The sequence below is a fragment of the Acanthochromis polyacanthus genome, chromosome 12 (assembly GCF_021347895.1).
Source record: "Acanthochromis polyacanthus isolate Apoly-LR-REF ecotype Palm Island chromosome 12, KAUST_Apoly_ChrSc, whole genome shotgun sequence".
NCBI classification, from domain to species: domain Eukaryota; kingdom Metazoa; phylum Chordata; class Actinopteri; family Pomacentridae; genus Acanthochromis; species Acanthochromis polyacanthus.
This window is the reverse complement of record NC_067124.1, coordinates 25,513,421-25,535,995: the sequence shown is the minus strand read 5'-3', so window position 1 is coordinate 25,535,995 and position 22,575 is coordinate 25,513,421. Positions and strand designations below refer to the sequence as shown.

The 22,575-nt window shown below is 37.7% G+C and overlaps 1 protein-coding gene across 1 annotated transcript; it reads right to left on the bottom strand.

The window, feature by feature from the left end:
• Positions 1-1,793: 1,793 nt before the first annotated feature.
• tbx20 (T-box transcription factor 20) lies at positions 1,794-18,330 on the bottom strand. Its single transcript, XM_022197389.2, has 8 exons — positions 17,846-18,330; positions 16,650-16,887; positions 15,511-15,675; positions 14,199-14,307; positions 9,596-9,754; positions 7,890-7,966; positions 5,616-5,728; positions 1,794-5,053 (listed from the first exon to the last, which is right to left on the bottom strand). The coding sequence occupies exons 1-8, from the start codon at positions 17,973-17,975 to the stop codon at positions 4,725-4,727; spliced, it is 1,320 nt and encodes a 439-aa protein (XP_022053081.1). The 5' UTR covers positions 17,976-18,330; the 3' UTR covers positions 1,794-4,724.
• Between the last annotated feature and the right edge of the window lie 4,245 nt (positions 18,331-22,575).

Here is a 22,575-nt window from a genome sequence, read left to right as displayed (position 1 = left end):
AATAGACTGTCGAGTTTCAGAAGAAAGTTCTCTTTTTCTGGCCATTTTGAGACTATAATCAAACCCATAAATGCTGATGCTCCAGATACTCTACTAGCTCAAAGGATGGCCAATAGCTTCTCTAATCAGCACAACAGTTTTCAGCTGTGCTAACATAACTTTCAACACCATTAACACAATGTAGCATTAGAACACAGGAGTGATGGTTGCTGGAAATGTTCCTCTGTACCCCATATATATATCCATTAAAAATCAACTGTTTCCAGCTAGAATAGTCATTTGCCACATTAAAATTGTCTAGACTGTATTTCTGATTAATTTGTTATTTTCATTGAAAAAAATGCCTTTCTTTCAAAAGTAGCGACATTTCTAAGTGACCTGAAACTTTTGAACGGTAGTGTACTTATTTTTCCTTTTAGCTCTGTTTTACTGTAGCTTTAAAATGCTGCTGAAATTTAGAAATTCTAACATAAAACATGTCAGAGTCAGAACCATGTTTTCACAAAAGTCTGGGTACAGATAAAGTTACTGTGTTTTCTTTTAGTAAGTATTTTGCCAATGACTGACCTCAACAGTTTATAGTTATCTCTGATGTATTATCTCTACAGGAGTCAGTGCATTCCTGAAGTCAAACTTTCTCTTTATTTATGTCACTTTGTTCATCACTGCATTTACTATCAGTTTTCCTACAAACTAACCTCTATACACATTGCAGACAATGTTCAGAAATATGGACAAGATGTTGCACCCATGTGTCCTGGTTTTTATGAGTTCTTCAGTTAGTTTTAACGTGCACAAAACAAAACTGAGATACTCCAGAACCTTCCTGATCTTACACCTGTGCTGTTTATTAAGTGACAAGTGAAAACCCGAAACGTGAAAAATGTTTAGTGTTTTAATGCAGACGGAGCTTGTATAATCATGTGAAGAAGACCATTTATATGACACATGACTTGCTTTGTGGAAGCAAGTCAATCACTTAAAGCACAGGTGTAAAGAATAGAATTAACAGCTGCTGAGTATCAGCTTCAGTTTCAGTTAAATTAAATAATGTTAATGTTATGGGTGACACCTGTGATTTTGGCCCCTTTTTTATTCTACAGTTTAATTACAGATGTCTTCACTGCATTTGAAACCTGTTTCATTAGTGTATTATTTAAGATATCTGAGTTTAATCAGAGTGCTGCTGTCATTTATTTATTTTAGAATGCTCCTGTTTTCAGCTAAGATAGACTACTTTCCCAGTTTGGAGAGCCTCATTACAAATTTTCTGGTTGTGCAAATCTTAATATTTAGGGGGAAAACATCAATAGTATGTGTGTTAAGTCTTACAATATACAAAATTTACTCCTTTACAGTCTGAAAGATTATCTACAGACGTATAGGAACATGGTTTTAATTTTATAATTGTATTTTAGAAGTGTAAAAAAACCATTCTGTATAAAGCTTGTGGTCCATCTGATGATGAGTTTGAACAGGTTTCACATTAATATGGCTGCTAAAGCAACAGAGTTACAGTTTAAGCCCTTTAAAGACTGCATGAACTTAACATGTAGGCTGACCACTAGGTGTCGCTGTAGGATATGTTGAAGCAGCTTAAAAGCAACAGAAAGCTGTGTTTTTGCCTGCTAATGACATCATTTGCTCATTTACATGTTGGGTAATACAGGAACCTGCGTTTATAGATAACTTCATGTTTTAATTTATTATTGATAATATGTCATTTGTTGCTAGAGAACATTTTTCCAGACAGTAAAAAAAAAAAAAAGAGAGAAAAAAACTCAATGTTTTGGTGGCGATATATATATATTTCTCATGGTTTACAAATAACTACTTTTTTAAATGCAGCGTAGTACATTACACATTATTTCCAGAGAGCAAAATAAATATATTGCACTTAAAAATCATTAAAACACAATCGTTGGGTGTGGTATTCAGATCATGGCATACAAAAGGGAACAAAACGTTTTTAAAAAGAGATCATTTTCAGTGGTAAGTCGAGACTCAGAGGTGTTTGAACCTTTACACTGATGGGAATCAACACTCAGCTCAGGCTGTACATCAGAAAAAGACCCAGATTTATTTCTAAAACAAAGGAATGCTTTGTCCTGCTCACCAAACGGATGAGATAAAATCATCTGCTTGCAACCCTTATGTCCACGTTCTCCTGTACCAGGCTTAACGTGATGTCAAAATGTGGAATATGTCAAAGGAGGACATTTACAGTGTTTTGGTTAACCAGCTCATGTTGCTCTTAAATACACGTATGAATATTTTTTTCACACACTTCTCTGCATTGATCATCATGCGGCGACAAAACGGCGTTAAAAGTGAGACTTTTGATGAAGCTAACGGCCCTTTGATGCATTTCAATGTGTTTTTATGAAGAAGCAGAGAAATGCTGATTTTGTGCATGATGTGACTCTTCGCTGCAAAAAAAGAGACATTTTGTCAAATACTGTTTCCTATTTCAAGGCTCCAGCACCCCCTGCGACTAGTGAGGATAAAGCAGTGTATAGAGAATGGATGGATGTTTCCTATTTCAGTGAGTACAGTGAGATAATTTCATTATTTCTGCTTCTTTCCAATAAGATTCAACTTTAGCAGTAAAAATGATTCTGCATCATAATATATATAATCTAATTGTTAAGGGAAAGTTTTCATGTTTTTGGTACAAAGTGCCTAAAACTGGATGTTTAAGGTTTTTACAGACAAAAACATTTTTTATAGGGGTCCCTTAAGTCGTGTTTTTTCAGAGAAATTCTTAGCTGAAGTGATTAAAATTTAATAAACTAAAATTAGCCAGTTGATGCTTTTGTAATCAATCAAAACATTCCAAATGCTCACTGGTTGTAACTTCTCTAATGTGATTTCATGCTTCTTTTTGTCATAAACTCATATTTTGGATTTTGAATATGTTACATTCTGTGCTTTTTATTTCTCACTAATTTCTAACATTTTACAGGGAACAATTGTGAATATTTTGTCATTTTTATGAGCTGACATTTGTTGGTAATTGACACATGCTCTGACAGAGATACAATTTAAGCAAACAGCTCCGTGTTTGTTGACTCTGGCAGCCTCCAGCTCTGCGTGCTTTAAGTGACGCTGCAGAGAGCCATTATTTCCAGGTGTGGACGACCTGTCGGCACGCTCTGATGCAGCCATGAATCAGCTGGATAACACCTGCTGAAGATCGAATGCTTAAGAGGTTGCACGGAGCTGAATTTTCAGCTCTGTACAATGAAAAATGTGAACTCACACCGTTACTGTTTCTGTAAAATCTGATATAAAACAGATTACAATGAACATGTTTGAATTCAGCCTGTTTGGGGTCAGTGTTTCACTTAAGGAAATCAAAGTAATGAATGAAAATATGGCTATTTTAAAACAGATGCTTTTGAACTTCTCTTAGTAGTTAAGGCCCGGGCACACCAGACAGTGACACAACAAAATTCATCCATCTGTCTTTGTGAAAATGGCAAATAGGGCTTGTTTTAAATTATGTGTTTTGAGGTATTTATTCCTGAAGCTGCTTTCTTACCTACACATATCTGACCAAACTCAGTGTGTGGCTTCTTTGTGTCAAGAATTACACCAGAAATGGTCAAGCAGAACTCACTGGTAAACTACTGTAGAGTGTAAACTATCCTCTAAAATGATAACAAGCATGCTAGTGCCAGTTTGTCACCATAACTCTTTACATTTCTTTGCATTTACTGCTGCTTGCTTCTCAATGACGTTTTGTTTTTTTGGCGTGTAACACTGTGGCTTGCCATCTGGACAACTCAAAAGCAGCAGTCCAACACTTCACCCCCCACGTGTGAAGCCACTGCTTACAATAAAATTAATTGATTTAATATCTGGTGTGCCCGGGCCTTTAAACAAAGCAAAAATCCTTCACCCTTTCGCAGGCAAGTTCATTCATTCCATATTCTCCAATATAAAGTTTACCCAGTGTTTGTCTACTGCGGTCAGCATGCGTCCTATGATTTTTTTCTTTTTTTTTTTTGGCACTATACAGTGAGAATTTTCTTATGAGTAAATGTAGCACGTTTGTCTTTGTACAGTTCACTTTAACGTGCGCTTTTGGCAATATTTTCAACAGTGTGGAGTTGTAAGTTTGAAATGTACATATGGCTGGCTCTTCTCAAAAACAGCAGAAAGCCGAGATGGCTGCTCCTCCTGTCCGATACGTTGAAATGTTTGGTGTCTGACGCACTGCAGCATCAGATGAGTTTCATTTTGAAGAATCACACAGCAGCCTGCCATCTTTAAAGCCTTCGTAGAGACCTTGTTACAACTGTTAAAAGTTAAAAGGGAGACAGGGTCTTCTGCTTATTGTTCAAATGAGTTGAGGATCCACTTTCTGTTCTTCAAAGGCCAGGATCAAACATGCTCCTGCTATCGTCTTGCTTTAGGTTTTATAGTTTGTACTGAGGTCGTAAGTGTTTGTACAATGTCTCTGAAGTGTTCATAGAAACCACAGGATCTGCTGGTGTTTCCACAGGTCCTAAGGAGGGCACTACAGTCCGCCTTTGATTGGCTGTCAGTACACCACATCCTCTTCATGTCATTATCATCACCTCACTCATTGCAGGTGAGCTATTTACAAAGACCAGGGGGTAAGATACAAACTGGATGAGGAGTGATGAGCCGGAGTGGAGAAATACGGTGGGTGAGCGTCAGGATGAGGTTCAGCTGTCTCCTACAGAAGGACTGAGTCATACGAAAGGTGTCATGACCGTGGAGGAGTGGCGGAGTCCCTGGATGGCGGCGTAGGGCCCCTGCTGGAAGTAGTGGTGGTAGCGGGGCATGTGGAAGGAGGGGAAGGATGGACCGCTGCCTTGCATGGTTCCAGCCAGAGCGGTGGGCGTCAGCGGCATGCCCAGCCTGCTGTATGGGGGCAGGGAGCCCTGGATGGGGTGAGGCAGGGAGGCGGTGCCGGTGCCCATGGCCGACAGGGACTGTGGGTGCTGGAAGCCCGAGAAGCCAGAGGTGGTGGTGACCCAGGAGCTCAGGGAGAGGTTGTCTGAGGCAGTGAATGCTGAACCTGGAGGAAACAAGGTGAGAATATAAACACTGGGTCAGTATGCAAGTAAGTTTTAGGATGAGGCTCGCAAAACATTGTATTTTTCTGGCTGCCAACAAATATAATCAAAAGAACAGAACTAATGTTCTTTTGCTCTGTACTGTAAAGCTCCAGTGACGTCCAAATATACTGATTATACAATATATTACCAGCATTACTATGTATTTGGACGAATATTTTTTTCTTAAACCGTTTTTCACATGTTTACATGCCACATAAAGTCATTAGTGGACACAATGGTCACCACAAGATTAAATCTGTCAGAAATAGAAATAGATACTTCTGTTTTCATAACATTAATATCAATTTCTATTAAACTACAGTGGTCAGTCATTTGAGGAAACCATTGACTTTTTTTTTAAGTAACTACATTGTTTAGCCACAGATGCAGTAACACTTTGTTGGTTATTGACTTCTGATGGGATTTTCTGCAAATAAATATTTAGGACAACACCAGCTTCATTCTAAGATCCGTTTGATGTCCTGTGTCTGTGCTGACAGGACGTGTTGTTTGTGTGCTCACCTCTGGTGTGTGTGGAGTGTCCGTCCTCGCTCAGGTTCTCCTCGTCTCCAGCGTAGGTTCGGATCGGCGACCGGGCGTACGAGTGCTTGTGGATCAGATTCTCAACACTTTCCCTGCAGCAAAAGCCGAAGAGAGAGCCCCAAAGTAAATCTCTTTTTTTTCCATTTTACATATTTATTTTCTGCGGGACATATAATGAACTTGTATTTATACCAAATTAGCTTCTATGTCAGAATATTTATAGCTACAACAAAATAAACATATACTAAAAATGTTGCAGAATTTCAGTAAAATTTTCTCTTCAAATATTTTAACCCTCATGTAACCAGAAGAGCAGCAATGTCACAGAATGGACAACATGTACCAAATAAAACAAACTGTAATGATCACAAATAAATAGACTTTCTCCACTAATAGTCACATATTTTAGTAACTGTAGAAGGAAGTTGTGATCCATAACTTGTAACACTCTAGTTAATTTATATACATTTAAAAACAGTATTTTCAAAATGACCCTAAACACACTGCACTGGCTAATTTTTTCACAAGGCCAAGCTTTAATGCCACTGAATCTTATCGGCCACAGATTTCCCTGTAACACCAGTGTCATCTAGCGACTACATTATTCCTCGCTTTTGCCTGTTTTGGTGCATTCACGAGGTATTTTTGCTTGCAGGTTTGTTTTTGTCAGCATATCTGATTTTGTGTCACTATCTGTAATATTGTAATGTTTGTGTCGGCTGTGCATGTAGATTTTGGTGTGTGTTGTGTGTGTTCACGATCCCACAAAGTGCATTAGCTCATTTGAGTCTTGTCAGACAGCACTTCTCAAACACAGTGACACAAATTGTTGGGGGAGGTTGTGTGTGTGTGTGTATGTGTGTTTGTGGAGAGGGAGGCAAGTGGTCTACATCATGAGAGCCATGCGTCCACATTAGCAGCCCTCCTCCCTTTCCCCTCCGCAGCCCCCGCCCCTCCAATTAGGTTAGGAAAGTGCAATATCTGTCAGCAGAGGAGTACAAATGTGTGTGTTTTTATCAGCGTCGGGCCCCTCCGGCGCAGAGGCCACAGCGAACTCCCACAATGCACAGCAGGGCGAAGCAAGGAGGGGAGGGGGCGGAGCATGCTGGCTTCAATCAGTCACTGCAGCCAATTGAATTACAGTGTGTTTTAGTGCAGTGGTCGACTCCAGACTAATGTGATTTCTGCAGCTCCCGAAGATCAATTGATCAGGTCTAATTCACAGCCCTCAAAAAGAGAAAGACAGAAGGAGGAGGAGAGAGGATGGGGGGAGGTTGCAGGGGGTGTCTGGCTGTGTTTCGGCGGTCTCTGTTTGGGATGTTTGATTGAGGGGAATGGGCAGATGGTTTGATTTTGTCAGCTGATTTTGGTCGTAGTGCCGGAATCGGGAATTACGAGAAGTGTGTGTGTGTGTGTGTGTGTGTGTGTGTGTGTGTGTGTGTGTGTGTGTGTGTGTGTGTGTGTGTGTGTGTGTGTGTGTGTGTGTGTGTGTGTGTGTGTGTGTGTGTGTGTGTGTGTGTGTGTCAGAGGCATAGAGAGAGGCTGGTCTACTTCATGCACAATATAATAAAATAAAAACACATCTATCTACAAGGCAGGAAAGGCAAAAATACTACAAAAGAAACAGCAGAAGACTGCAAAAAAGGGGAAAATGTATAAGAAAGAAATAAGAATAATACTGAAAATGAACATGATGTGAAAGGCAAGAGAAGATAGGAAGGAAAGAAAATGATGACAAGCAAAAAATGAAAAACTAGAAAAAATAAATAAAAAGAAACATACGAAAGACAATGAAAGAAAGGAGGACGTGACATTAAAAACAGAAAGGTAGAGTTGCATAGAGAAAGAAAAGAACAATGGAAAAGAAAGAAAGAATTGGTAAAGGTGAAATGACAATAAAAAATAAAAGGAGGAAGGAATAGAAGATGTGTCACAAATGTAAGAAAGGGTAAATGAAATAAAGATAAAAGGAAATAAAAAAGAAAAACTTTAAGCGAAGATGAGGGAATGATGGAAAGAAAAACTCACAAGGAAGGAATGGGAGTGAAAACAAGAAGGTAAGATGTAAAAAAAGACAAACAGAAGGACAGATTACATTAAACGTGCACTATCTGTTTCATAGAGAGAAATAAACAGTGTAGCTTCTGTATTTACTAATGAGCAGCAACCCTGGATATCTAACACTCCTCCCTCCTTGTGTATCTTATCAGGACAGAGGTAAACAAACAGTGCAGGGCCCAGAATCCCCTGTACCTCTCCATGTCTGTCAGCCGCGAGGAGTCCCGGAAACCTTTGGCGAACGGGTTGCTGTCAATCTTCAGCTTGGTTATCTGTGAAAACACAGCGGGAGAAGAGCGGAACAAGTCAGGCGGGTCGGGCTTTCTTCCCACTCTGTTTGTCTTTTCTGCTTCAATATGCCTCTTTATGAAGCTTCTCTGTAGCGTTATCACAATGGTGCAAACACTGTGTAACGTCTGGGCTTTAAAGCTGTTTATTTTTATTCATTTCTAATAACACGTCTACTCTTGTGCTACAAAACAAGGTGTGAGCTGAACTTGTCCAACTTATCATCGTAGATAAATACTAAAAATTCTAAACCACGTTTCCAGTGTTGGTTGGAAAAACAAACTAAATATAGTTTATCTATCTGCTGTCACTGTCTGGCCAGTTTCCATCTGATTTTACATCCTTCTATTTAAAGCCTGAAAGCATCACAGAATCACAGTTTATGGCTTAAACTGATGAAGACTCTTGTATAATATAAATGTAAAAATGGGAATGATGCAATTTGTTTATCTTTGTAAAAATATAGAATGTTCAAACACACACTTTTCTTTAAATAAATTAATTTGCCTGTTACATTGTACACATCCTGATTCACAGATTCCACATCTTCAAGTAAATTTCAATTTGCTCTTTCAAAGTGTGAAGCTTCTGAACAGCAGTACACTTTATTTCTCATTACATGTTGCTATAGCTTTATCCTGTAGGTTTTGAGGGATGCAGAAACACATGATGCAATTAATTAGAACAAAAATGGGAAGATATTTTTATTTTATCTTAATCCTTTTTAACCAGGAAAAGCATCATTGAGATTAAAAAAAACTTTCATGAGAGCATTCTGGCCAATTAAAAAATAACAATAGCACATATAAACATCTAATTTTACTTATTTGTAGCTTATATGTTGCAAGTGATATATACCTTAGGTTTGGTTAATGAGCAAAATGTTTTATGTATGAACAGTCTGTACACAACGGTTCCTGCACACCAGGGGGTGCTGTAGAAAAGTATTTATGTTTGCATTAGTTTCTTCAACAATTATGGACAAACTTCTTTAAACAGGAAGCAATAAGATCCTCACTGCTGCTCAAATCTTTAAAAAAAAACAAATGTATTTGGATCTATTTATTAAATTTGGTAACATTAAATTTGTCCATAAATTGCGAAATGACGAGGTGGACGCTGGGTTTCTCAGTTAGCTACACAGTTTGCAGGTGCATGTAAGAAGCTCTTTTGTAAATCCTGTCACTGTTCAGGTGATCAATATGTGGAACTCTTTTTTTTCTCCAAATGGACTACGGTTGTTTAAAACTCAAGCTGAGACTGTATTTAAAGAGCAATCAGTCAGGTCTTTGCTGGTTTTATGGTGATTTTACTGTATTGTTGTTTGCGTTTGTGCTGTTTGGGCACGGCAGCAAACACAAATTCATTAGTACCTATTTTAGAATTTTCACATGATATCACATGATCTTTCTCGGGTCAAGAAGATACTTTCAATCTTAACTTTCAAGCCTACAAGGTCATGAAGTCCTTAAAGTGCTCAGACGGTGCAACGTGCTGATGAAGCACCAGAAGAGCTATTAAATGGAGCTTGCACCTATTTTTTATATTTCATGGGAACCACTAGCATAATTTTGGCAGACTCCTTTGGCCTGCATCAGCCAACAATCACTCACCAGCTGGTTTTGATAGGCTGTGACGGCGGTGAAGACGGTCTCAACGAAGACAAAGGTGCGGAACTCCTCAGATTTGAGATTAAGCAGCGAGGCGGTGTGGTCCTTCTTCTTAATAATGTGGACTCGTGGCTGGTACTTGTGCATGGAGTTTAGGATGATCTGCAGAGGACGAGGAGAGTGGGAATCAGCTGACAGAGAAATGCAGACTGACAGATATGACGCACAGGCTATGGGGTAAAAACAATATACACACGTGGACAAAATTGTTGGTACCCCTCAGTTAAAGAAGGAAAAACCCACAATTCTCACTGAAATCACTTGAAACTCACAAAAGTAACAATAAATAAAAATTTATTGAAAATTAAATAATCAAAACCAGCCATTACTTTTGAATTGTTGATTAACATAATTATTTAAAAAAACAAACTAATGAAACAGGCCTGGACAAAAATGATGGTACCTCTATAAAAGATTGAAAACTATTTGACCAGAGTGACATGATTAACTCAGGTGTGTCATTTAATTGACATCACAGGTGTTTCCAAACTCATAATCAATCAGTCTGCCTATTTAAAGGGAGACAAGTAGTCACCCTGCTGTTTGGTGAAAAGGTGTGTACCACACTGAACATGGACAACAGAAAGCGAAGGAGAGAATTGTCCCAGGACATCCGAAAAAAATGATAGACAAACATCTTAAAGGTAAAGGCTATAAGACCATCTCTAAACAGCTTGAAGTTCCTGTGACAACAGTGGCTCATATTATTCAGAAGTTCAAGACCCACGGGACAGTAGCCAACCTCCCTGGACGTGGCCGCAAGAGGAAAATTGATGACAAATTGAAGAGACGGATCGTTCGAATTGTATCCAAAGAGCCCAGAGCAACCTCCAAAGAAATTAAAGGTGAACTCCAAGGCCAAGGTACGTCAGTGTCAGATCGCACCATTCGTCGTCGTTTGAGCCAAAGTGGACTTCATGGGAGACGACCAAGGAGGACACCACTGCTGAAAAAAACTCATAAAAAAGCGAGACTGGAATTTGCAAAAATGCATGTTGACAAGCCACAAAGCTTCTGGGAGAATGTCCTTTGTACAGATGAGACCAAACTGGAGCTTTTTGGTAAGGCACATCAACTCTATGTTCATAGACTCAAAAACCAAGCATACGAAGAAAAGAACACTGTCCCTACGGTGAAACATGGAGGAGGCTCAGTAATGTTTTGGGGCTGCTTTGCTGCATCTGGCACAGGGTGTCTTGAAAGTGTGCAAGGTACGATGAAATCTGAAGACTATCAAGGCATTCTGGAGAGAAATGTGCTGCCTAGTGTCAGAAAGCTTGGTCTCAGTCGCAGGTCATGGGTCTTCCAACAGGACAACCATCCAAAACACACAGCCAAAAACACCCAAGAATGGCTGAGAGAAAAGCGTTGGACTATTCTAAAGTGGCCTTCTATGAGCCCAGATCTGAATCCCATTGAACATATGTGGAAGGAGCTGAAACATGCCATTTGGAGAAGACACCCATCAAACCTGAGACAACTGGAGCTGTTTGCTCATGAGGAGTGGGCCAAAATACCTGTTGACAGCTGCAGAACGCTCATTGACAAATACAGAAATCGTTTAATTGCAGTGATTGCCTCAAAAGGTTGTGCAACAAAATATTAAGTGATGGGTACCATCATTTTTGTCCAGCCCTATTTCATTAGTTTGTTTTTTTAAATAATTATGTTAATCAACAATTCAAAAGTGATGGCTGATTTTGATTATTTAATTTTCAATAAATTTTTATTTATTGTTACTTTTGTGAGTTTCAAGTGATTTCAGTGAGAATTGTGGGTTTTTCCTTCTTTAACTGAGGGGTACCAACAATTTTGTCCACGTGTGTATGAGGATCACTGTTGGGCTGCTCTAATGGGAAAGGATCATTCATGTTTTTCTTCTTGCCAGCAAATTTCATGAAAAGTCAAGAATCAACAAGTGTTGCTTGTCTACTCAAAGCTCATCCACCGTATTTCAGTGTGCCACAGAGCTCCATTACAAACGTATCAGGGAGCTGTACTGTTGCACCAGCCAACATGTCCCTTCATTACCGCAAACACACACACACACACTTCAGTTTATTTTGACTTGGTCCCACACACACCCTCCTGCTGCTGAAAATGTTTGCTGACACAGCAAATGTGTATTAATTTGCAGCTAAACTAGGCCCAAACAAAGACACCATTTCTCTCTGTTTCAGGAACATTTATCCAAAATTATAGCTTGGCTATAGCCAATAATAGCTTGGCTGTTTTAGAAAATTACTGAGCCTCTTTTATGCAAATTAAACTGTATATTTGTGAGCCATTTTTAGCTTTCATTATTTCTATAGCACTTTTCATACAAGAAAATGTAATTTTTAAACCTTTAAAGGCTTGCAGCCAAAGACAGATGCATCCACACTTTGTTAGTTTTGGTGTCTTTGTAAGACTTGTTGACAGTAACCAAAATACAGAGGATCTCAGCCTCTTATTTAAAATGTTAAGTGAAAATATTGCTCTTCATTGCCTAAAATGTATAAATACAAGTAAAATAAACCCTAAATCCTCAAACACACGCTGATTGTAAAAGTCAAAAAGCAAAATCTTTGTGTTCTATTTCTAATTCAGCATGCACAAGAAGTCCTAAAGGTGCTTCAACAATATTGGAAAATTGAACATTTGATAACTGGGCACACCTCATATAATGACAAACATAAAAACCTCCACAACAGCTGCACCAGGTTTAAATCTTAGTATCTCTGACATTTCATATTTCATGAATATATTAAAATGTGGCCAGTAGTGAATCACCAAAATAACACATATTAGAATAAACATGCCAATGTAACATAGAAATATTTGTGAAATGGTCATTTCAAGACCTTTCACACTAAGCATAACATGGCCTATGACTTTGAAATTGCCACCATCTTTGAGCATCTTTGCATAAATACTTTCAGAACAAAAAGTCTTCATATGCAGCTAACAGAGGTCTGATTGAAAGGGGGAAAAAGAACAAGGTTGAAAGAGAGAGAGAGAGATTAGGATGCAGTGCGGAGACATGAAGAATAAAAAGACAAAGCGAGGAAGGCAGTGATCAGGAAGAAAGACAAGAATGTGAACAGATAAAGTTGTTAATGCTGCAGCAGCTGTAGTGTCGGGGTGAGAGTTTTCCTCCACAATCATTACTGTCTGGCTGCAGCCCAGGAAATGGTTTATATTTGTCTTTCTCCACTCATTTAGGCCAGTAAATATAGAGTAAAATAACAAATATAATGTGTGTGTGCAGACGCTTTCAGTCAGGCAGATTTCAGTTTCTGTTAGTTACATAAAGAGCCACCATATATTTTCTGTTATTTCTGGAGAAAATTATTTAGTTGATAAAGATGCAAGTATGTTTAATTTTTAATACATTTTTAAAAAATTATGCTACTTTCATTTTTAGCACTTTCTTAAGCTTCAGAAGTAATGTCGAATAGTATGAGTAGCATGTTTCAGATATTATTGGATGTATTTATTTAGTAATGCATTAGTTTGTTTTGAACAGGTTACCTCTGTTTTTAATGTGTAACTACAAATTTATTTATTTTTTATTCAATCTTTTCTGTTGCATGTCACTCGGTAAAGATAGAAATGTCAGCAATCCACGTATTGCTTCTGCTGAATTTTCTAAATTTCAGCCTTTCACTGGTAGAACAGACATTATTTGTCTAGTCATTAAAAAGGAAAACAGTTCTGCATTTAATTTGAAATAGAATAATATAGTGACTGTTCATTTATTTTATTTACACTTGAAATAAATATGGTTGTGAATGTCTCTTTTTGGTATGCAGCGTTTTCTCTTTACAGTAAATCTAGCATCATATTTCACTGATAAAATATATTTTAAAAAAACAAATCTGCTAAATCTCTCTTTTACTAACTGTATTTTCTGTCTAAAAGGGGCATCTTTGATACACATGCTCATCATGATGTCTATTTGTATTAGAGACATAGAGTCAGTAAGCTATTTTTGGTCTAAAAAACTTGCACACACCCTTTAAGATAATAATTACCTTGTTTCTCATACTGTGTTCTGCTGATGGCTAATTGATGGATAAATGCTTTCTTTTCTTTTACTTGTGCAGTGTTTTTCTGGTCTCTGCTTGTGCTTGCCATCGTGATGCCTTCAATGACAGGAGGATTAACAGGGCAATTTGCTTGAGTCAGTAGGCCTAGAAAGTCACACCGACCGTTTATTTCTGTCTGAGACAAAGCTTTCTCATTCCTGCACTGCAATTCTAAATGTTTTTATACGTGTTACATTTCTAAGTAAGCCACAAATCCACCAGAACTTTTAACACAGAGGCCTCAGAAAGTCAGAGTAAGCTTGTGAACATTTTTAGTTTAGCTCATCACCATACTTGGTTGGACAGTGGTCGCTTGAGTAGGGATTTTTCACCTTAAATTTAGCTACCTTAACGCATTTTCACAGGGTTTCGCAACAGCAAAGCCTCAATAAGCGTTCCTTAGAGCAGGGATTAATGCCAGACGTGTTGTTCTTAGTTTCTCGAGACAAAAGATGAGGAAGGAAACAGGCGCTCACATGTCCGTGTTGGTCCAGTTCGTTGTTTGTCAGCTTGACTTTCTCGAAGGAAACCATTTGCTTCATGAGCTGCTCGCCGGTGAACGGAGAGTCCGGGTGCACGTACAACCTGTCGCAGAAGAAGAGAAGAGGCGCTCTGATTGGCTGAGAGGCAGAGTTTTGTATCCAATCAACGCGCAGCCATGAGACCTACTAACCAACAAATAATGAGTCGCTTAGCAACCGTTTCTAAGAATAAAAAAGACTAAGTATTGGATAAACAAATAAATAGGAAAAAACATTATGCTCAGGAGAACCGAAATAAAACACGTTAATATCGAGATTTACATTTCGTAAACCAGAGTACATTGCCTCATTTATCCCAAGAAATGTGTTTGCTAAAAAGTGCCATTTTTTCGATTTCATAAAAATACATTTTCATATTGTAGCCTATTTGTTCTTCACATTGTGAAGTTTATTTCTTAACTGTTTTCAAACTGCCTGCACACCTATTGTGACCGATTCTATCACAAAAACTGTATTTTTTGTAACTGAAGGTGATCATATTGTAATTTATATTAATTTAAAATTACTGGAATTTGGACATAAAATATCCACAATGTGTAAGTATTTAACTGCCAAATATAAGCTAGCTAAATGTGGTTAAAACACCTTCTTTCTCCGAAAAAAAATAAAACGAAATAAAAAGGATTAAATATCCCAAATAACCTGGGCCTCATTGTCACTGATGCTTAGTGAAAACACGGCTTCAGCTGGTTTAGTGCTCAGACTGACATCAATCAGCATGGAAGAAATGTTCCCAGATGGTTCAAGATTAAATTATTTCATTGGTTTGAATTATAGGCTATGGCTGTGACACCTCCCATCCCACTTTTCTTTCTTATCATAGTCGTTGAATATATTCACCTAAAAGAATAAAAACAGAAAAAAGGGCCACTAAAACCTATCTGTAATATTTTAACAACAACTTGTGATGTGAAGGTGGGACTCGCTGAAGTTCTTATTTCCATACACTTCATGTTTCGTTGAAATATAAATAGGCAACATTTAATCCAGCTATTAATAACACACATACGGATTACTTTGACTTTATAGCTAGAGAATCTTTAAAATGTCATATTATATTTTTGTTACTTTAAAGCCAGCCCTCCAACAATGGTTGAATTATTAAAAATAAACGAATAAAATGAATCCTCCTTTTCCTCATTTAATTTGTTTTCAACGACTTGTTTGCAGATTTTTTATTTTGTTTGTTTCCCTCCTCCTTTTGCCTGGATGGGGTTTGTAACATGAACAGGTTGGGTGTGTGTACCTGGCGGGCAGAGGGGGGTCCGCCTTGCCGGCTACCAGCCAGGAGGAGCGGTGGTAGGCGTACCGGTACCGCTTGTTGTCCACCGGGACGATGTCCATCAACACGATGTACTTGGAGTCCTGGTCCACCCCGGAGAAAGAGACCCGGATGGTCGGAAACATCCTCCTGATGGTGGCAAGTTTTATTATTATTATTATCATTATTATGGTGCTGGAAGAATCACATTATTGTTGGGTTACTATTAGTCGATGTCGTACATTTTAATTGCTCCGTTCGTTCAAAAAGCATCCTATTTTTGCAAGTTTATATAAGAAATCCTGCAAAATTTAGACTTCTATCTGCATTTCTTTTTAAAAGGAAAACGTTTTTCTAAGGGTTGAAACAGCAGCTTATTGAGATCACGTCTCTCCGATGCACGAAAAGACTTTAAATTTTTAAAAGATTTTTTTCTTATATATGCATTCCTGAATGTTAGAATCATTTAATTAAGAACCTAAGACTGGTTGTAAAAATGTACATGGTTATTACTTATTTTTATTTCTTAGCAGCTTCGCTAACCTAAAACATCTGAAGTCTGACAGCACAGAATGAGCGTGTTAAATGCACTTCATGTGTATTCGTTTAATTGCAGAAGGGTTTTGACCTCATTGTTGTCAGTGGCAGCTTTTAATGTACAGAATAAAACTGCATAAAACACCTACAAGTGCTCCATGTGAGTCTAGTCTGGGCATGTAAAGCTTCGTTTTATTTCGTCATACATTTGTGTGTTTTATTGCAACAATTTATTCTAAGTGCACCAACCCGTGTACTGTGTTGCCTTAATATTGTGACTGTTTCCTGTGTGTTATTCCACGGGGCTCTAGACTCAGTGAAGCATTAGATGAGTTGTCCTTTCACAGCTTTTTCTATCGATAAAGTGTGTGTGCAGTTTGTTTGTGTTGTTGAAGAAAGATCCCCAAGAGCCGCAGAGAAACTTTATTTATTCATTTTCGGTGTTTATTTCTCCGTCATCTGATATTCCTGTGGTCCATCAACGTTTCTAATTTAGTCTTTCTAATTTATTATCAGATCAAATCAACTATTGGGATACTAATTTGAAAATAAATGAGCCTTTATTATTATTATTATTATTATTTTACCTTCCGGACTTGGTGATGATCATCTCGGTGCCCAGCTCGTGGAATTTGTCCCACAGCTCTTTGGTCTCCAGGCTGCAGGAGATCTTGGCCATCTCCTCGCTGGGGATGCCGGGATTGGTGGGGATGAGCGGCTCCGTGCACACCGCAGGCGCGCTCCCGCTGAAGTCCCCGTGTCCGTCCAGAGAGGACAGATCAGCCAGAGACTGCTGGTTGCAGGAAGACTTCTCCACGAACTGCTCTGTTTTGTTTTTTTTGTTTTTGTTTTTTTTAAGGCGAATGTGGAGGAAAAACAGTGAAGATTATTCTCATTTAGAAAACTGCAATTTAATTTCCCTTCTGATAAAATATCTCATAGTCTGACACATTTATTGTTGTTATCATTACATAAATGCAGCTCTGTGTAAATGTCTAAAATGAACAACAACCACATTTTATAACTGAATCTATAAAACATGTCTATCATTAATGGAAAGCAGCTTATTTGTAGTCTCACTCAATTGATCTATATATATTTATTTAAAAGCCTGTCTGATTTTATTTTTATTATTAAGTGCAGTATTCACTATTAAATATAAAAAGACAAAATAAATCAAACAAACAAGCAACCCAGGCACGTTGAGTATTTTTTTTGTTAAAAGTTGCACATTAATTAAACACAACGAATCCTTAGTTTGACATGTTCTTCATCCATCCATCCTCTATACACCGCTTTATCCTCATGTTCTTCATAAGACAATAAATTAAATAATGAAGTGGAGGAGAGAATAACATCCCATGTTGCCAAATATTTCATGTATTTCTCATCGAAAGAAAAGGTCACATTATTTCCCCTTTAAATAAATTTTAAAAATTCATCTCGTGTCAAATTATCTTCACAAATGCAACAAAACACAAATTTTAAACAGATAACAACTCTTAAATATATCTGTTGGGTTACAACTTTTCTTAGATGTGTGTTTTGTTTTGTTTTTTGTAAATGTAAATCAGACATTTAATTCTTATTGATTTGAATTTGTTTCCCCAAGATGCAAATTAATTTTTCCCCTTTTATTTCTTTTCTTATTTCTGTAGTCTTCTTCTTGCTTCAATATGGAGTCATTTAAATCCCTCAAACTTTTTTTTTAAACTTTGCAATATTTTACTAATTTCCAATTAAACTCCTCTTAAACCTGGATAAGTTTTCTATTCCATCTTACCGAGAGGCTTGATGGTGTTCTCCTCCGCCTCCTTGTCCTTACTGGGCTTCCCGCTGGACATCAGGGCGGCTATGGAGAAAGCATTTGCCCGGGATGAGAGCTGCGGTTTCGGGGATGACGTGTACTCCATGTCGGTGGAAACACTTGGACCAAAATATTCCCCTTTGATTCGAAAACAACAAGAAGGAAAAAAAATCCTCCAGAAACGCTTCTTAACTCCGCCTGCTCTCTCTTGGCTCCCAGCGAAGGAAAAAGTGTTTTGTTTTGTTTTGTTTTTTAAAAAAACGCACGAAAACACGCACGGCTTCTCCTCGACTTTTACGCACAAACACTGCTGGCTGAAACGGATAAATACTCGCCGCTTTGGAAACACTTGTCACTGCCGCGTTATGAGGAGTCTCGCTGGATGCATGTTTGAAGGAAGGCGGAGGGTTTGCTCTCCTCAGACTTGTGCTGCGTCCTGCTGCGGTGCCAGATCTGAGGCCGGCTGCTCTTTGGGACGCTTCAGTCCGGTTCAGCCTCTCCTTATAATTCCACTCTGCCCTCCAATCGCTGCCTCTGGCTCCACGTCACACTCCCACTGTCCCACAGCAGCTCTGATACCGAGCAGCCAATTAAATAACCTGAGGCTGTCAGGGCTTTTTTCTCTCTTTTTTTTCATGCCAAAGACCCCAAATACAGAGTAGAGTGTGGTCAGACAGGGCCAATTTCTCTGACTGTATGCGCTGGAGGTGATGACAAAAGGGAAATGACAAACATATGGTGAGGAAAATGTAACTCTGTGCTGTCATTGCACAATATTAAGGAGGGAAATAATCAGTGAAATTTACTTTATATTGGGAGCCCTCTTGAAAGCCCCCAAACCACATGTTGGGAACCACAAACTCAGAATGTCAACAACAGAGATTTTCCTGGAGACTATAGGCTGAGATGGTGCTATCTGATAATTAATGTCAGCAGGAGGATGATGATGACAGCTTTACACCCTCATGGGCACACAAAAGTGGGAGAAGGATTCAAGTATCTCAGTCAAATTTGATTTGCAATATAGTAAAATCTGATTTTATTTCTCTTTTTGCAGAAAATCTCTGTGCACCAACATAGTAAACATCGATGATCTAAAAACACTATGAACTGCAACAGCTGCCTCCCCTGGAATTACATTTCTGATGCCTGCTAGTTTTTTGTGTCATATTCTAACGCCCAATCACATCTCAAGAAAGTGCAAGAAAGTGATCAGCTTTGCTTGTACATTTCAATTATTGCAGTCGCACTGTGACAATTTTTTTTTTACATAATAGGGTTTTGTTCAGCTACAGATCAGCAACTACCCTTAATCCTTGTGTGTGTCTTTGTTTCCCTTTGTCTTCTTTTTTGTTGTTGTTCTTTTCTGTACTTGCAGATTTGCATCAAATTGCCCCTTTACAGACAAATAAATGATTTGAATTAAATGAAATTGAGAACACTGCATTCAATTCAAGTTGTTTCCTCCAGTGAAAATTTACACTGTAAAAAGTGTTTGAGGTGTAGTTGAAGTGATTTGCTGTTTGGGATTATTCTCACTTTTATTTTTGCTTTGTTTTTGTGTTTTTTATTTATCAATTTGAATTTACATTTTGTCCCTTTAAACTGCAAAAGTGCAAAAATTAGGTTTGCTGCTTCACTGTGCATCTGACATCCACATTTAGTCCGTTTGTTTATTTTGTGGACAGTGTAAGTACAAAGAAAAAAACTATATCCAATGACAAAATTGTGTTTCCATTTTACATGTTGGTAACATGAAGACTTAAGTTAGAAAAACTGTAAAAGTTGAATTTCCTCAATATTAAGTTGCAGTGACAGAAATCAAGTGATTTAACTGCACACTGACTTAAAACTTTAGCACTAATAATGTTTGCTAAGTGGATTTTATGAATCTAATTCAGTTGTGTGCTACCAACTGAATTCAGTTCATTTTAGCTGGTCCAACAAATCCTTGTTATTAAGTATAAGAACAGTGGGTGCTTCTTCGAGGCCTTTAGTTTTTCTTTTCTATGCAATAATGGCTGCCAGACAGTCTCTTTAATCACTTTGAGTGTTTTACATTTATTTACATATATTTATTTGGCACAAATGTTTGTCCACAGACACTCATGCAAAACAAGGAGAAGCCTTATGAAAAGATGCTTTCACATTCAGATCCATTCCCAAATATCAGAAGGTGTGATATTTGGGTACTTGTGAAACGTAACACATGAGCTAAAGACAACTGTGTTTTTTCCCTTCTTTTTGAGTAAGGGAGGGAGAAGCACAAAGTGAGTTTCCATCAATATGTTAAAAAAAAAAAAAAAAAGAAGGTAGAAACACATATCAAAAAAATTGATTGGCTGGGGTGGAAAGTTTGTAGCTGCTGGAAAAATGAATAAATCAATGCAGATCAGATGATTTCAGTCTCACTCAGGCTGAAAATATGAGGAGGATAGAAACAAACACATTTGACTTATTACCATCTGTATTTTCCATATTTTCCATTTTATTTTCTTTTTGCTTACAGTTGAGGTCATGCCTTTGTCAACTCTTCTTCTGCTGTCCCATTTAGCGCAGACTGGACAATTAGCACCACTTGCTGTTTATGTCAATGCAATCTGCTTCTAAAATTCACATAACAGTAGCAGATTCATGTTTTCTTTTTGAAATATATTCAAGATCTCAACATTAACTTGTTCACAGAGAAAAAAGAGCACATTTGTTGATTATAGCAGCGATGTATCATTTGAGCTCCACCTGTTGGCTCCAGAAAAAAGCAGTCAGAAAATGATCTAACTCTGAATTAGCACTTGGCAATAAAAAAATTAAAAAAAACTGCTGGTGTCACTTCTGGTGCATAAGAAAAGCATTCAGTTCCCTTAGAATCTTTAAATTATAACTATTTTTAAACTTTGAATTGCAGTCAATTTAACTTCCAAAAGAATATCCAACAAAGACTCTTTCATGTCAAAGTGAAAACAAACTTCTTCAAAGTAATGTCAATCAAATAAAAATTCAAAATGTAAAGTCAAGGATTGCACAAGTATTCTCCCCTTTCAAGCCAGAATTTAGTAGATGTACCTTTGGCTGATGATATCAAGCGGCCCAAGTGTGAGGAAACAACAATGCACATTCTTAAAAGTCAAAACATTAATAAAGAGCAGGGGTGACTGCCTGTTTCCTCGCTGCTAACTGACTGGCTAGTTGTCAAGTGCTGTGGTTGTTACAGATTTGCATAGTTTTAAAATAAAAAAGCCAATTAAATGAACTACTACAAGAGGAAAACATGTCTATAATGTCCACATTAAATGTCTGTATTTGTACAAATAGTTTGTTCTTTTACAATGTGTGACTGTAAAGTTACACGATTTTTAATGTATCTAAATCAGCAAAAAAATATGATTTTAGAGAAGTTTGCAGTTAATTTGACTTTCTTATTACATATTTTGAATGCTGTAGTATTTCACTTTTATGTGTTTTCTTCTGCCTCCATTGCCGCCAGATTGCCAGATCGATGTATATGAACAATTTTTAAAATGTCAGTAATTAATTACTTTATAGATTTTTTGTTTTGTTGAATCACAGAAAATATCAAAGGAAATTACAGAAAAAGTATAACTCTAAAGTCCTATTCGCACAGGATTAGTATTACCTTGGAGCCGATGGTGATTTGTAACAATGGTGGAGGATGTCTGTGATCTTAATCTCATGTGAATGGGACATTTTTCTCATGTGAATGTGACGCCTTTTACTGCATCTTTCCCAGTTGAATTATGGAGGCTGCGGTGGAATCATTGACAGCATTTTAGGTGCAAATGCAGGAGTAGGACCATTTATAGAAACAGCATAATCAGAGCAACAAGAAGAGGGAAATTTAGGAGGATATTGAGATGGATGACATGCGTAGCAGCATGCAGTAAGAAACCTTTTTCTATGCCTATCTTTCAACAGGTTTAATACAAACGCCCTGACAGCCTGTTATCCTGACAACACTGTTCTCAAGTCACGTTGCTGCTTTGATATATTTACTGTTGCCATGACGACTACATACCATGTTAAAAGTGATCATTTTAATACGAACCACAAACTTGCCATAAACCTAACGAGACCCTAACAATAGCGTTGTTACAACATAGGCTTTTAACAGTGACATACAGGCCTAAGGGTTTTGGAAAGCACAAATTATGTTGTCCTGTCGGTTCAGCATGTTGGACAGAGCAGGTATCAAACCGTATTCTGTGACAACAGCGGATGTTGCAACGTGCACAAATTTGACATCACATCCTGGCTGTAATGTCAGTAAATTCAAGTAAAATACAGACTTCGCTTATCCCATGCGAATACACTGCAAAAAACGCCAGAAATTACCAGAGATCCCCAGGTAATAGTAATCCCGTGCGAGTAGTGCATAGGAAAAAAAGTAGCCCAAAACTGTAAATAACATCTACATCTAAAATCTGCATTCTTCCAAATAGTGTTTTTTTTCTTCTACTGTGCGCGATAACATTACACTATTTTAATGAGCTAAAAGTATTATTATTTTGCAGATATTTACCATTGATTTAACGATTTTGAACATTTTTTTGAATGTTAAAATATTTCACCATTTCTGAAAGTATTATGTTGATGCCGTTGCTGCCAGATTTGTTTTTTTTACAGTGTAACTCACGTTTGCCTTCACTGGGCCATCTGACCAATCAGAAGCGAGCTAAAGTCGACCATTT

Bases quoted from the DNA above. Each gene is read 5' to 3' on its own strand.
- tbx20 (XM_022197389.2), bottom strand. From the start codon at position 17,975: ATGGAGTACACGTCATCCCCGAAACCGCAGCTCTCATCCCGGGCAAAT. The intron at 9,755-14,198 runs GTGAGCGCCTGT...CGTCCTCTGCAG, and splicing joins AACTGGACCAACACGGACAT to ATCATCCTAAACTCCATGCA. The intron at 5,729-7,889 runs GTACAGGGGATT...CTTTTGCTGCAG, and splicing joins CGGCTGACAGACATGGAGAG to GGAAAGTGTTGAGAATCTGA.